Source organism: Gossypium hirsutum, chromosome D10, assembly GCF_007990345.1.
Source record: "Gossypium hirsutum isolate 1008001.06 chromosome D10, Gossypium_hirsutum_v2.1, whole genome shotgun sequence".
In the NCBI taxonomy this organism is placed as follows: domain Eukaryota; kingdom Viridiplantae; phylum Streptophyta; class Magnoliopsida; order Malvales; family Malvaceae; genus Gossypium; species Gossypium hirsutum.
Window position 1 is genome coordinate 1285978 of NC_053446.1, and position 15350 is coordinate 1301327.

At 36.0% G+C, this 15350-nt stretch overlaps 3 protein-coding genes across 6 annotated transcripts in view; all 3 read left to right on the forward strand.

The window, feature by feature from the left end:
• The first annotated feature begins 1976 nt into the window (after positions 1–1976).
• LOC107952829 (cysteine-rich receptor-like protein kinase 10) lies at positions 1977–5145 on the forward strand. Of its 3 annotated transcripts, none has more exons than XM_041102674.1 (7): positions 1977–3059; positions 3198–3335; positions 3433–3554; positions 3655–3865; positions 3956–4193; positions 4273–4423; positions 4503–5145. In XM_041102674.1, the coding sequence occupies exons 1-7, from the start codon at positions 2267–2269 to the stop codon at positions 4833–4835; spliced, it is 1986 nt and encodes a 661-aa protein (XP_040958608.1). In that variant the 5' UTR covers positions 1977–2266; the 3' UTR covers positions 4836–5145. The 3 variants fall into 3 exon arrangements, with proteins under 3 accessions (XP_040958608.1, XP_040958610.1, XP_040958609.1); XM_041102676.1 differs by having other exon boundaries at positions 3655–3805; XM_041102675.1 differs by having other exon boundaries at positions 3436–3554.
• A 1563-nt stretch (positions 5146–6708) lies between these two features.
• On the forward strand, positions 6709–7943 carry LOC107935361 (cysteine-rich receptor-like protein kinase 10). The gene is made up of 4 exons (XM_016867950.2): positions 6709–7078; positions 7166–7321; positions 7535–7657; positions 7741–7943. The coding sequence occupies exons 1-4, from the start codon at positions 6709–6711 to the stop codon at positions 7941–7943; spliced, it is 852 nt and encodes a 283-aa protein (XP_016723439.2).
• The window catches only part of LOC107935352 (cysteine-rich receptor-like protein kinase 10), a 94215-nt gene continuing 86655 nt past the window's right edge, over positions 7791–15350 (forward strand). The window contains exons 1-3 of one of the 2 annotated variants that reach the window (XM_041102671.1): positions 7799–7931; positions 8054–8264; positions 8370–8604. In XM_041102671.1, the coding sequence (XP_040958605.1) occupies positions 8141–8264; positions 8370–8604 (359 nt within the window). In that variant the 5' untranslated portion in view covers positions 7799–7931; positions 8054–8140. Of the gene's footprint in view, positions 8265–8369; positions 8605–15350 lie in introns of both variants that reach the window. The other variant, XM_041102670.1, reaches the window with a different exon arrangement.

The following is a 15350-nucleotide window of genomic DNA, read 5'->3' on the forward strand; positions in this document are numbered from 1 at the left end:
ATGTGCGTCAAAGTACCAAAGTCAAATTAACCTCAAAACAAACAAAATTAAAAAGTGTACATTTTTTAACACGCCAAACATGATAATTGGTACAATTCTTCTTTTGATGACCTTTCGCAACACAGACGAAACAACCATCCTTAATTGGTTCATTTTGTTGTTTCTTTTCTGGTGTTGTATCCGTAGGTTCCTTAATTTTCTTTCTCTTTTTATCCATCTTATCCTTCAAGGTTGTGGCTAAATGAGCACTTTCTGTCATTTCTTGCTTCATCCTTTCATCTTCTTGAACACAATGTGAGATGAACTCATTAAAAGACCAAGTCTCTTTTTGACAGTTTTAGCTCACCTTAAACTAACTAAATTGTGGTGGAAGAGACATTAAAACAAAATACACTAGCAAGTCCTTAGAGAGTTCTAGCTTTAAATGCTTTCAACTTTGAAGCAAGATGAGACATTTCTATAATGTACTCTCTGATATTCCTTTTCCCTTTATACCTCATCAAAATTAACTTTGCCAAGAGTATACCAATTTCAACCTTTTCATTATTGACAAATCTCTTTTCAATGCCGGTCAAGAATTCCTTAGCCGTGGTAATCTTATCAGAAATAGTGCCCTTGAATGTTTCTGGTATGACCTTCTTTATGATCACTATACACACACAATTTGATCTCTCCCACCTTTCCATCTCACTTTTTTTTATCAGAGGTACTCTCATTTGTAAGTGGTGGAGAAGAATGAGTCTTTAACGCAAGGTCGAGATCCATGACTCTTGAGAACAATCATAAGATTCTCTTGCCATGATTTAAAGTTGGTGCCATTTAACATAAGAATCAAGTTAATGCTGGTTGTGATGTTAGAAGGTGTAATAATAGCTGAATCAAACAAAACAAGCTCACGCTTTAAATTTAAACCAGAATAATTTAAATAAAGGTAAACCCCATCTCAGAATACCAGACACTCCATTAATATTTTATCTTTGGACAAAAATATTAACTTGTAAGTGATATCTTGTTGTAGTAATCAAACACTAACAATAAAAATATGTCGAATAATAATTTTTTCTTTGGACTGATTATTACTCATATGTAAAACCGAATAATCATCACATGTTTATTACCACAGTTGCACATGTAATTTTATTAAATATTAACCTTCTTTTGGACCGATCAGTATTAACGTAGCTTAGGTTACATGCATACAAACTTTTATATTTTAAAACAAAATAATTTCAACAACAAAGGTCACTTTGACAACTTATTGTTTCAACTAAGTTATTTTATAATATATATTAATATATCGATATTTAAATTTAAAATTTCATAACAGTCAAAAGTCAAAATAAAAATTTTAAATTGCTCTACAGATCCGAAAAAACTAAAAATAAAATTATCTAAATGGTACCACCTTAATCTGTGATTGATTCTACATATAATAAAAATAAAACCCTATATAACCAAAATTTAAAATCATTAACCTAAAATTTTCAAAAACAATATCGTAATAGTTAGCATATGTTACAACTTATACTGCATATCATATCATTATAATTTAAAAAAATGTTTGAAATCATAATATACGAAAACCAAAATCTAAAAAAAAAAAACCCTAAATTCATCTTTAAAAATACTGTATCCATATATATTTAAAGAAAAAGAATGAAAAAATAAATCAAAACAATATCACTACCCTTCCCCAATAATTTCCATCTGGATACGCCCTTTCCATATATATTCTCATTTATTATCAATAACATTTAAAGTGATTGTAGAACTTATTTATTTCTATGGAAAAATAGAGTATTTTGAAGAAAGTATTTTCTTTATCGATAGGGATTGATCAACTTGATCATAGGTACCCATTTCTTCCCAAGAAATTTACAATCACAAAGAAAGCTATACACCCAAATTTTTGCGCAAACTATGACACCAGATTCATTCAACCAAATTTATCCAACCTCAAACCAATTGGATGGAATGGCATCTGAGAGATGAGATGACTTACCGTCTTGCATACGACAATCCTTATATACATGTCATGTTTTCGGTAATCTATGTCGATGGATTGCTTTCATCGTCCCGGCCGAAGTAATGTAGCCAATTTCCACATTGAACCATCTTTTCGTTCTTGTAAAATAATTATACACAACCAAGAGGCTTGACTGGGTTTTTTCTTAGTAAAAGCAGCCATGTCATAAATTATTTTATATAGCTGAGCTCTCTCGTCTTAGATCCAAACAAGGAGATAACGCAAAAAATTAAAAATAAAATGCAGAGCTCCACAATTTTAATAACCCTGTGGCTGTTAGTAATAGTCCTTTCCGTACTTAGCCTTATAACTGAAGCTCGGCCGCCTACTTATCTCTGGCACGTTTGTCCTAACACCACCACTTTCCCCAGAAACAGCACCTACCAAGCCAACCGTGATACCCTCTTAACTTCGCTATCGTCTAATGGCAGCCGTGGTAATGGTTTCTATAACACAACCGCAGGCAGAAACCCTGACACGGTTTACGGTCTTTTCCTCTGCCGTGGGGATCTTTCTACCAGCGTTTGTCAAGCGTGTGTCACCTTCGCCTCTACTGACATTTCCCGACGTTGTCCTGTTGAAATAGCAGCGGTGGTTTGGTACGACGAGTGCCTCCTACGATACTCGGACGAAAATATATTTTCCGCCGTGGCTGAAGAACCTGCAATTATCTTGTTCAACACTCAGAACATCAGTGACCAAGTCCGTTTCGACAGCCAAGTTCAAGAAGTGATGAGTGGTACAGCAACCCAAGCCGCAAACGCAGCACCAGGTGCTAAAAAATTCGCGACTAGAGAGGCAGATGCCAATTTTACATCGAGTTTTCGAACACTATATGCCCTTGCTCAGTGTACACCGGATTTGCCAACCTCCGATTGCGACAGATGCCTGCGATACGTAACTGGAAACCTTCCAAGAGGAAGCCAAAGAGGAAGAGTGTTGAGTCCTAGCTGCAACGTCAGATATGAAGTTTACTTGTTCTATAATCTAAATCAAACAGCAGTTGCATCTCCTCCACCTCCTCTAGTTCCAGGTTTATCCTTACTATTCATTCATAATTTTGGGTTAGATCATTAAAAAGATAAAGCTAGAGGAAATAGATTTTTAATCTAATAGTCTACCACCTAGACACCCTTTTTGACTCTATTAACGGTATATATCATGGCTTCAGAAGGGAATGGCCGAAGATCATGGTCAATAATTATTGCCATTGTTGCTCCAATTGCTGCCTTCATTTTGCTTTTCATACTGACTTGTTGGCTGTTAAAGAGGGGAACAAGGAAGTACAATGCTACCCACGGAGAAAACGGTAAAGGGAATGATTAAGCTTGTGCTTCTTTTGAGCCATTTTATTTCCTTGTCTTTCACAAAAAAATTTGTCACCCCTTCGCCATTTGATTGTTTAGCAGGATATGACATAACCACTATAGAATCATTGAAGTATGATTTTACCACAATTGAAGCTGCAACAGACAAGTTTTCAGATGCCAACAAGCTAGGCAAAGGAGGTTTTGGTGAGGTTTACAAGGTACTTGGTCATTTTGTTCATACAGAGTCCAATCAATTTGATAAAAAACTTGGTCTAAATACGCATTTTAATGACTGGTTATTAATTTGTATATGCTTAGGGTATCCTACCCAACAAACAAGAAATAGCTGTTAAGAGGTTATCAAGAGGTTCAGGACAAGGCACTGAGGAATTTGAAAATGAGGTCGTATTGATAGCCAAGCTTCAACACAGAAATCTAGTCAGCGTATTGGGCTTTTGCCTGGAAAGAGGTGAAAAGATACTTGTCTACGAATATGTTCCCAACAAGAGCCTTGACTATTTTATTTTTGGTATTTTTCACATACTTTGCAATGACCTTTTTGAGAATTTGCATTTGCTTTAAGGTTGGTTTTTAAACACAATTTTTTGTTTTTGTTTAGATCGTGCGGAGGAAGGACAATTGGATTGGTCGAGACGATACAAGATAATTGGAAGAATTGCTCGTGGAATTCTTTATTTGCACGAGGATTCTAGACTTAGAATCATTCACCGTGATCTCAAGGCCAGCAATATATTATTAGATGGAGACATGACCCCCCAAATATCGGATTTTGGCATGGCAAGAATTTTTGGAATTGATCAAACTCAAGGAACCACTAGAAAGATTGTTGGAACCTAGTAAGCCCTGACTTTGTTCAGCCTAATTGTTGAATGTTCTAATACCTCCATTACCTTGAAATTGTTATTGGTTCGACAGCGGCTATATGTCTCCAGAATATGCAATGCATGGGCAATTTTCGATGAAATCGGATGTGTATAGCTTTGGTGTTTTAGTTCTAGAAATCATAAGTGGCCTAAGGAACAGAGATTTCTATGAAACAGATGGTGCTGAGGACCTCATTAGCTACGTGCGTATAATTCTTTTGGCCTTTTTTGTTCAAATATCCTTTATATAGAACTTATTGAATCTTTGATGAACCAATGCAGGCTTGGAAACTATGGAAGGATGAAAGACCCTTAGAATTGTTGAACCCTGTTCTGAGGAATGATTACTCGAGAAATGAAGTCACCAAATGCATCCAACTCGGATTATTATGTGTTCAGGAAGATCCAGCTGACCGGCCAACGATGGCTACCATTGTTCTAAAGCTTAATAGGCACTCTGCCAAACTACCAATGCCTAAACAACCAGCATTTGTCCTTGATAGTAGAACAGATGGGAGGATGCCAGACAAGGGGCTTGAATCGGACCAATCTACTACTCAATCAATGCCGTCGTCTATCAATGAGGTATCTATTACGGAATTATACCCTCGGTAATGTGAGCTAATGGATGCATCATCATCCTCAACCTCAAGGTAGATAGCTATCTACCGACGTTGATCAACAAGTAAAATTTTAAATAAAGTGATAATTTATTTAAAATCAATTTTATAAAATTATAATGTAAACATGGATGATTATTTCCTTAGCTAGAATAATATAATATAATATAATATAATATTATTAGGATATGGTGTCGATAATGTAAAAAGGAGTGTCATGACCCAACCTAGGTCACTGGCCTCATTTGGATTTTTATGTAATTCTTATGTATGTGAAAACGAATCGTTTTCTATTTTCTCTGCAATTAATCTTCTCATTTATTAGTCTTTATGACCAAACTTATTTCTATGGAAAAATGTAATTTCTTATAGAAATCTTCTTTTGCATTCAAAAACCGAAGAATACACATGTTCATTTTTGTTTTCATGACAAAGTGGAAAGTTTTGCTTATCAAGAAAAAAAACAATGAAGAAATATTCTTCTTTTTTTTTTTTTTGTCAAAATTACTGTCCATAGTCGTGTTGCAAAGTTGTGGCTGACTAGTGTAGTTTCCTGGACCATAAACTGCTTTATCATATTTATGATATTTCGATCAATTAATAACAGAAGACGATATAGAAAATTTAAAAAAAAAAAAAACCAAGACCATGACGTAAAACTCTCTGTTATTACACGTATGCACGAGAAAAAACACACTGAAAGTGCTTGCCTACTACAAACCAAAAACCCCTTCAAGTGGAACAAATTAGATTACTCAGTACTACTGCAATCGGATTACTCGAGTGTTTCGACCCACCGAGATTCATGGCCAACTGGCTCATTGAGTATTCGTTTTTGACCCTACTCTTTTAAGTTCTTAGCTTCCAATTTGATTGAGATTTCTAGTCTTCCTTGTAGACTAATACAATCCAAAAATTCGACTCAAATTTTTCAGTAAAGGATCAACGAATTTTCTGTAATGGCGAATAGTATTTCCCTTTATACAACAACCCATATTATAATTTATAAATCTGGTATCTCTTGTCTTATAATCCAAGCTAAAACAAGGTGATGACTTTTATAAACTTGTTGCTGTTAGGAATAGTACTTTCCTTGCTTACCCCTGCAATTGAAGCTCAGCAGCCTACTTATCTGTACCACGATTGTCCAAACACCACCACTTTCACCGTAATCAGCACTTACCAAGCCAACCGCAATACCGTCTTATCATCGCTGTTGTCTAATAGCACCCGTGGTTAGGGGTGTTCATTCGGTTAACCGACCGGTTAACCGACCCGAAATTACTATAACCGAATTAACCGACCTTCCAAAAATTTTAACCGTTAACCGAACCGATTTTTTTAAAAAAAAATTAACCGAATCGAAATTTTTTCGGTTAATAAGGTCGGTTAACCGAATTAACCGAAAATTATGTATTTTTTATTTTTGGTTAAAAATTACCCGAATTACCCGAATTAACCGAATTACCGAAAAATACCCGAATTACCCAAAATTTTTTATTTTTTATTTTTAAAATTTAAAAAATTTATAAATTATTAAAGTAAATTGGGTTTTAGACTTTAGTAAATTGGGTTGTCTTTTAGTTTTAGTTTTATTGGATTGGGTAATTGAGTAAACTTTAGTTTTAGTTTTATTGGGTTGGGTAATTGGGTTGGGTAATTGAGTTTGGGCTGGGTTGGATAATTTTATTTATTAATTTTTTCGGTTAACCGAAAAATTTCGGTTAACCGACCGATTTCGAACCGAATTAACCGTTAATCGAAAAATCATAAAAAAATTAACCGACCCCCGACCGAAAAAATTCGGTTAACCGGCCGATTAACCGAATTCGGTCGGTTAACCGAATTTTTTCGGTTTTACCCGAATTATGCACACCCCTACCCGTGCTGATGGTTTCTACAACACAACCGCAGGCAGGAGCCCTGACATGGTATACGGGCTTTTCCATTGCCGTGGGGATCTTTCTACCAGCGACTGCCAAGCGTGTGTCACCTTTGCCACCACCGATATTTCCCAACGTTGTCCCAACCAAACAACGGCGGTGGCTTGGTACGACGAGTGCCTCCTACGGTACTCGAATCGAAATATCTTCTCCGTTGTCGAAGACCGACCCGCAGTTAGATTGAGTAACTATCGGAATGCAACTGGGACAGAAATCCCTTTCGACCAGCTAGTGGCCGCCACAGTTGTTATGAACATGAACGATATAACAACCCAAACGGAAAATAAACCCGCAGGTTCTAAAAAATTTGCGACAAGAGAGACCAAACTTTCAAGTTCTTGAACACTGTACACGCTCGCCCAGTGTACACCGGACTTATCAGGCAGTGACTGCAGTATATGTCTGCAAGGAGCACTAGAACTTCTTCCAACTGGATGGCTAGGCGGAAGATTGTTGAGTCCTAGCTGCAACGTCAGATATGAAATTTACCCCTTCTATAATCCAACGATAGTTTCGCCTCAACCTCCTCCTGCAGCAGGTTTATCCTCACTGTTAATTGATAAATTTGATCCTTTCCTTTTTCCTTTTTTATAGTTCTCGACAAAAAGAAAACAAGATTCACTACATTCTCTTTTCTTTTTTCTGGTCGGTAATTTGTAAATTAATATATAGGTAAAGAACAATCCCCTGTTTTCATAAGGATTATAATGAACTGAATTGAGGATATCTAATTCTGCTCTTATTTAATCAGAAGAAGAGAAACAAAACAAATCAAACCGGATTCCAGTACTTGTTGCAAGTTTATCAGCAATTTTTGGGCTGGCTGTGGTTTTTATCTCTGGTTTCTTCATCCGGAGGAGGAGAAACAGTCGAGGTACATATCGGAGTGATCTTTCTGGCAAGTATTGTAACTTCTTTTTATATTCTTATGCTGATCATATTATGATTTTATTACAGACGAAGAAAACAGCCAAGAAGTTCAATTACTTGACTTGGTAAATGAGCACTCAAGGGAAACTTTTAACGGAGAAAATGGGGAGAGATCTCAGGAGTTTCCTTCTATACAGTTGGATGTTTTACATGCAGCGACAAATCACTTTTCTGATGAAAATAAGCTGGGACAGGGTGGATTTGGTCCTGTATACAAAGTAATTATATAACTTGAAACTTTTATGTGAGTTGGCTTTAGAACTGATGTATGCGAATTAAGTATGTGAATACTCCTGCATTTGAATTTTGATATGCTATGTAAATGAATGAATTCTTCCAGGGAACATTAGCAAATGGTAAAGAAATTGCAGTTAAAAGGCTGTCAGAAACTTCCAGTCAAGGGCTTGTTGAAGTCAAGAATGAAATCATGTTAATTGCTAAACTACAACATAGAAATCTTGTGAGGCTCTTAGGATGTTGCTTAGAGAAAAGTGAGAAGTTGCTTGTATATGAATTCATGCCCAACAAAAGCCTGGACGTTTTCCTATTCGGTTTGATTCTTGAACCTTTAACTAATAAGAAAAAAAAACATGAAACAATTAATGAAAATGTGCTCATTTGTTTTTTTTTTTCCTTTTTTTCCACATTTATATCAGATTCGAAATTAGCTGCTCAACTGGATTGGCAGAAACGATTCAATATTATTAAAGGAATTGCTCGAGGTATTTTGTATCTACACGAAGATTCTAGTCTAAAAATTATACACAGGGATCTTAAAGCAAGTAATGTTCTACTCGATCATGAGATGAATCCGAAAATTTTTAATTTTGGTATGGCAAGAATTTTTGAAGATCAAAACGAAGCAAATACCAATAGAGTCGTTGGAACATAGTAAGTATGCATATTTTCATGACACATTCCTTTACAGTGCGAGGCTTATGGGAATATTGTTATTTAATTATTTTCTTTCTTTATAAAATTTTTTATGATATCATACAATTTTATTTTAATAAATTGTCTCTTTGTTTCTTATGAATTAAAATAGTGGATATATGGCACCGGAATATGCTATGGAAGGACTCTTTTCTATCAAATATGATGTTTTCAGCTTTGGAGTCCTTTTATTGGAGATTATTAGTGGAAAAAAGAACAATGGTTTTCATCATTTAGAGCATGGTGAAAGCTTGTTGACTTTTGTATGTTCTTTACCCTCCCTTTTGTGTTGGTTTCTAACTTAGCAAACAAAGTTTAAAAACAACTTAGATGAATGTTTTAGATGTTTGAAAGATTAAAACAGGAGCAAGAACAAGCAAAAAGTTGAATGAGCAAAGTGTTTTTCTCATTACCCGAATAAGTGCATGGTTACATACATAAATAGAACAAAAACTACATAGAAAGAAAACAAAGCTTGCTTGTGCAAGTAACTAAAGGTTTACATCAACAAAATGACAACCTAATTTGACTACTAAATCAGCTAAGCACACATTTTAACCTTAGCTGATCAAAGCAAATAATGATTACACCATAGACTAACAAAAGTCAACTAAACAAACAAGGCTTGTCGAATTGCACAATGGATTTTAACATGCTTCAGCCGAGTTTCTGGTTTCATGCATGCAACGTAGGTTTTGCATGGATTCTTAAACTTTGCTGCTGTCGATGCCACCTTTTAAACACTCCTCCTTGGCTACAAAGCAGCAAACTCCGATTTTTTTCTTCAAATATTCAAACCTTGAAGCAGCCAATGGTTTGGTTAATAGATCAGCAAGTTGATCTCTTGAGCAGCAGTGAACTAAGCTTATCTCCTTGGACATTTCAGCTTCTCTCACAAAATGATATCTAATTTTAAAATGCTTGGTCTTACCATGAAAAACCGGATTTTTGGCAATGGCTACAGCCGATTGGTTGTCAACCTTAATCACAGTGGCCTCCTTTGGATCAGCATTCAGATCACACAATATTTTCCTCAGCCAAATGGCTTGATTTACAGCAGAAGCAGCTGCGATGTATTCTGCCTCAGCAGTGGATTGAGCCACTGTCTGTTGCTTCTTCGAGCTCCAGCAGAAGACACTTGAGCCAAGGGTGAAGAAGTAGCCTGATGTGCTCTTCATGTCATCAGCAGAACCAGCCCAATCACTGTCTGAATATCCCACTAGTCTCAGCTCCTCAGCCCTTTCAAACTTCACTCCACAACTCAGAGTCCCTTTGACATACCTTAGGACCCTTTTTGCTGCTTTAAAATGTGCAACTGTGCAGCAATGCATGAATCTCGATAGAAGACCAACAGCATGCATGATGTCTGGTCTAGTTGTAGTCAAATAGAGCAGGCAGCCAACCAAGCTTCTGTAATTCTTTTCATCCACTCGATCTTCATCTCCTAGGCTAGTGAGTTTTTCTCCTAAAGCCACAGGAGTGCTAGCAGGCTTGCAGTTTGTCATGCAAAACCTGCTCAAAACCTTCGACGCGAATGCCTTCTGGCCTATGAAAATACCTTGTTCATTTTGTTTCTGTGACAGCCCAAAATTGACCCTAGTCGGGAAGTGGTTTCGGGACCGCTAAACCGAGTCATAAAAATAATTAGCTGTCATATTTGATGCTTATTATATGTATATATGCATGTGTGAAAATTTCATATTTGAATTTTGTTTAATTGTAGGTGAATTTTAGTAAATAGGACTTATGTGAGAAAATTTTGAAATGTGATAGGTCAAAGCATAAGGATCTATTAGTGCATGTAAGAAAAAGGGGGGACTTGCATGTAAATTCCCCCCCCATTTAGTAGTGGCCGGCCATGACAAATAGGGTGGACAAGGTGTGATGGGCAAAACATGTCATAGACATGTTATGTTGGTGCATCATGGGAGGAATAACAAAATAAAAAGTTAGTAATAAAGAAATGGAAAAAGGAAAATGATGAAAGAAAAAAAAAGAGATCATCATACATGTTTCTTCCTAGCCGAATCTAAAGAAAAAAAAAGGGAACAAGAGCATTTGGTGATGAAAACAAGTTGTGTTCTTTGGTTCTTCTTGGCCGAATTGAAAGGAGGAAGAAGAGAGTGAAGCCATCGGTCATCTTAGGTCAATATTAAGGTAAGGTGTTCATATTAGTTCTTGAAATTTTAATTGATCTTGAGTGAGATATCAAGTTATTTTTTTTGTAACCCATGATGAAATTTTGATTTTTGGATTGAGTAAGGTTTTCGACTATGGTAGCTAATAATGGTGAGTTTTGTTGTTTCATGTTAAAGTTAGGTGAATGATGATAGATGAGTGTTTGAACCATAAAAAGAATTCGGCTACCTTGTTATGAACTAGGGCCGATTGTGAGTTGGTTGTGGTTGAATATTACATGCTTGGTAGAATGGTGGATGAAAGTGCCGAATGTGGTCTTTGGTTTGGCATGAAGTGATAAATAAAGGTTTAAAAGATAGCTTAAGTTAATTGATACTCACAAATGAGTTCGAATGGAAGCTTTGTTAAGTGGGAAATGAGTGGCCGAGAGAGAGAATTATGGACTATTGCCGAATGTATGTTGGATTGATAGAGTCTCCAAATTGATTTTATGTGTGTATGCATGACCGAATATAATTGGCCACATGAGTAAAGAAATGGGTTATTTGATATGTGGTAAAAGTTAAGTGTTAAACGAAATGGAAATGAAATCATATTGGAATATGTATACTCGACCACATGAATGAGTACATAGGTTGATGTGTATGTTCGGCCATAGGTAAACATATTGATGGCTTTATCTTGACTTAGAAAATCCGGCTAAGATGAATATTGGCTAATATGTTGAGTTGATGCATGATTTCACATGTATGTGACTTTAATGTCTAATGTATAAATATGGGCTAAGTGCCTTGTGTTCCTCTTTTCGATGCTCAAATGATTAAATCAATTTATTTGTTTAATTAAGCTCAAGAGCAAAGGGGAACTAAATCCGATAAAGGGAAGGAAAAAGTGGTCGAATAGCCATCGGAATCGTTCGACAACATCCGAGGTAAGTTTTAAGTGTTTAAACGTTGAGTAAATTCAATTATAATAGGACATGATGAGTTGATTTAATAAGATAAGATGTGGCCATGATATGTTCTAAGCTCAAATGGTAAGTTCTTAAGTGTTTGAGCTTGGGAATTTAAGGGTAATTTGAAATAGTCTGCTTCGGACAGCAGCAGTAACGTGACTTTAGAAAATCACCATAAATTCATGGACTTGAATTAGAGGCTTAATGAGACATGAAATTAAAGCTTAATGAGTCTAGTTTCTTATAAAAGAAACCGTGTAAGCAAAGGAATTTCCGATAATGAGATACTTAAAGTTGTGTGAGACAGCGCAGAATGACACTGTAATCCTCTGTTCTGTATTTAGAAAATCATTATAAATTTTAAAAAAATGGTTATAATATAAAATTTATATTCTTAGACTCCTTAATGAGTCTAGTTTCAAATGAAATCAAATACAACACATTTTGAATTCTGTAAAATGAGAAATTTGATTCGTAGTGAAGAGTGGTCAGATTAGTCAAATAGTGAAACAGGGGAAACTTTAAGAAAAATATGGTATTGATTGGCCAAACCTAAAATTCTGGAAATTTTATGGATGGAAGATATACGAGTCTATATTCAGGAAAAATTAACGGAAAGTGATTTGGAGTTTTTTAGCTCCAGTTATAAATAATTTAGTGACTATTGCTCAGGAAAAACAGCTTGTGCTGAATTTGAGATTATGTTGTGAACCTTGATAAACTTGTTTTAGTTGCTCATAAGCTATTGATTAAACCCATACTTGAATTCTAAATCGTGGTATTGTAAGTTTATGAGTATTCGAATATGAAATGATAGTAAGGCCTAATGGCCGATGTGATGAATGTGAAAGTGTATATATATATGTGATAAGGCCTAATGGCCGATGTGATGAATGTGAAAGTGTATATATATGTGATAGGGCCTAATGGCCGATGTGATGAATGTGAAAGTGTATATATATATGTGATAAGGCCTAATGGCCGATGTGATGAATGTGAAAGTGTATATACGTGATAAGGCCTAATGGCCGATGTGATGAATGTGAAAGTGTATATATGAGATAAGGCCTAATGGCCGATGTGATGAATGTGAAAGTGTATATATATGTAATAGGGCCTAATGGCCAATGTGATGAATGTGAAAGTGTATATATGTGATAAGGCCTAATGGCCGATGTGATGAATGTGAAAGTGTATATATGTGACAGGGCCGAGTGGCCAACGTGATGGATGTGAAAGTGTATAAATGTGATAAGTCCCGAAGGGCATTTGTGTCAGTACTATATCCGGGTTAAAACCCCGCAAGCTTTATGCGAGAATATTATCACTGATTAATGTCCGTAAGCTTCGTGCTCGTACTATAACCGAGCTCTAAAGACCCGATGACTACGTGTGGGGATTTTGTCCGGGTAAGACCCGATAACTTCGTGTGGAGATTATGTCCGGGTAAGACTTCGTAATAAGAATTGCTTATAAATATATTCAATGCGAAAGGTTAAACAGGTATGTACTCCAAGTTTATATGTGAGCTTGATTTGCACTAAATCATAAGGTAGTTATGTGATGCATACGAGAGCAATCTATGAGACTATTCCTATGATTATGTGACATCGGATCAGTGTGAGGGGTGATGTGAAATCATACGATATATCTATGTCACATGAGCTCACTTTTATGTGAAAGTTTATCTGCCTATTGTATATGATGAGATGTGCGTATTCGGTAAAGGGATGGTATGCCCGAAGGAAGAGTGAAATAAAAATACGAACAACTATGTTATAATTTGATTGTTATCTGTTGACACTGCTTAAAACTTACTAAGCATTGTAATGCTTACTCCGTTTACTCTATTTCCTCTGTTTTATAGATCTCATTGCGAAGCTATAGGCTCGGGGATCGTCAGCAACTAGTCACACTATCACTATCCACTGTTTGGTACTGCTATGTTTTGGATTATCTTATGGCATGTATAAAATAGACTAGCGGCGGAGGAATATTTTGGTTAATGTATATAGCCATGCGAAAATGGCTTATATATGTTTGAGCATAATGTTATAATCATTTGGTATGGAATGGTTAATCACTATCATAATTTGTGCTATTTACGCTAAAATGGCTAGTTGAATCATGTAAACTATGAAGTAGGTAAAGTCTACCTTAAAGGCAGATGCTGGCAGCAGCAGTGATGTAGATTTGGAAAATCACTAAAAATAGTAGGATTGGAATTAAATAATGAATAAATTATGTAAACGAACCTTAATGAATCTATTTTCATAGGAAAGTAACGAAATGATCATATGGACAGTGTTAAGAGATATTCAGGTTCTCGTGAGACAGGGCCAGAACGGTTTCTGGACTCCCTATTCCGATTTTGGAAATTCATTACAAATTAACCAGAGATAATTAGGAGTCATGCCATATATGTATAGATTCCTCTCTGAGTCTAGTTTCTATAGAAACAAACGGCATCAGTATTGAAGCTCTGTGCAGGGAGATATCCAAGTCGTAATGCGCATAGGTCAGTGTAGTCGATCCCTGTAACATGGGAGATTTTGACTAATAAACTGTATTAATTGGCCCGACCAAAAATTCTATAAAAAAATATGTAGATGGGCATATGAGTCTAGTTTCAGGGAAAAATCACGAAACTGATTTTCGAGTTGTGAAACTCAAGATATGATTTTTAAGGTGACAGTGACGCAGTTAGTCAACTGCCTGGAAAAATTTTAAAATGGACTGCAATAGTAAGCGAATTTAGTCTGTGAACCCCTCGTGTCCGACTCCGGCAACGGTCTCGGGTACGGGGTGTTACAATTTTATTGGTATCAGAGCTACGGTTTAGTCGATTCTAGGACTAACGTAGCACGCGTGAGTCTATTTATACATGCCATAAAGTGATAAAATGATAGTGTGATGATTTTTGGCTATTAAAATGTGTTTGCTGTATTGCAATGAATCTTGATCCCGATCGAGCTGTAGCAAGCTTCTGACTATGAGAATATGCGATATAAATTCACTTAGATATGCCTAAATTATTAAGTTGATCAGGTACGTATCATGTACTCGTATTTGAATTTCGATTTGGATTGAATTATAAGGGTATAAGTGATGCAATTTTGAAAGAGTGTTATGACTATAAATGTGATTTTTGTATGTGGCTATGGAACTGGAAGTTGAATGGTCGATAAGCATGTTGTGTTCGTATTCAAGTAATGTAAATGATATACTAATGTGTATTGCTATATGTGTATATGTATGTAGAGACGAAATTGTCGAATGTAAAAAGGCAGTGAAGCGTATAGAGTGGTTGGTTTTCAGCACTAAGTGTGCGGGCAATAAGTGTTCACGGTTGTGAGATTGGCACTAAGTGTGCGGGCAATAAGTGTTCACGGTTGTGAGATTGGCACTAAGTGTGCGGGCTTGAAATGCATGGCACTAAGTGTACGAGTTTAAAGTACATGGCACTAAGTGTGCGTGGTTGATTATTAAGCACTATGTGTGCGAACCCACTATATATATATTTTCTATCAATTATTTATATTAAGGGTGCGACCTTACCGAGTCGATTTCGGACAGCGGAAAGGGGTAAGTCCTTGAGTAATAGAACTTA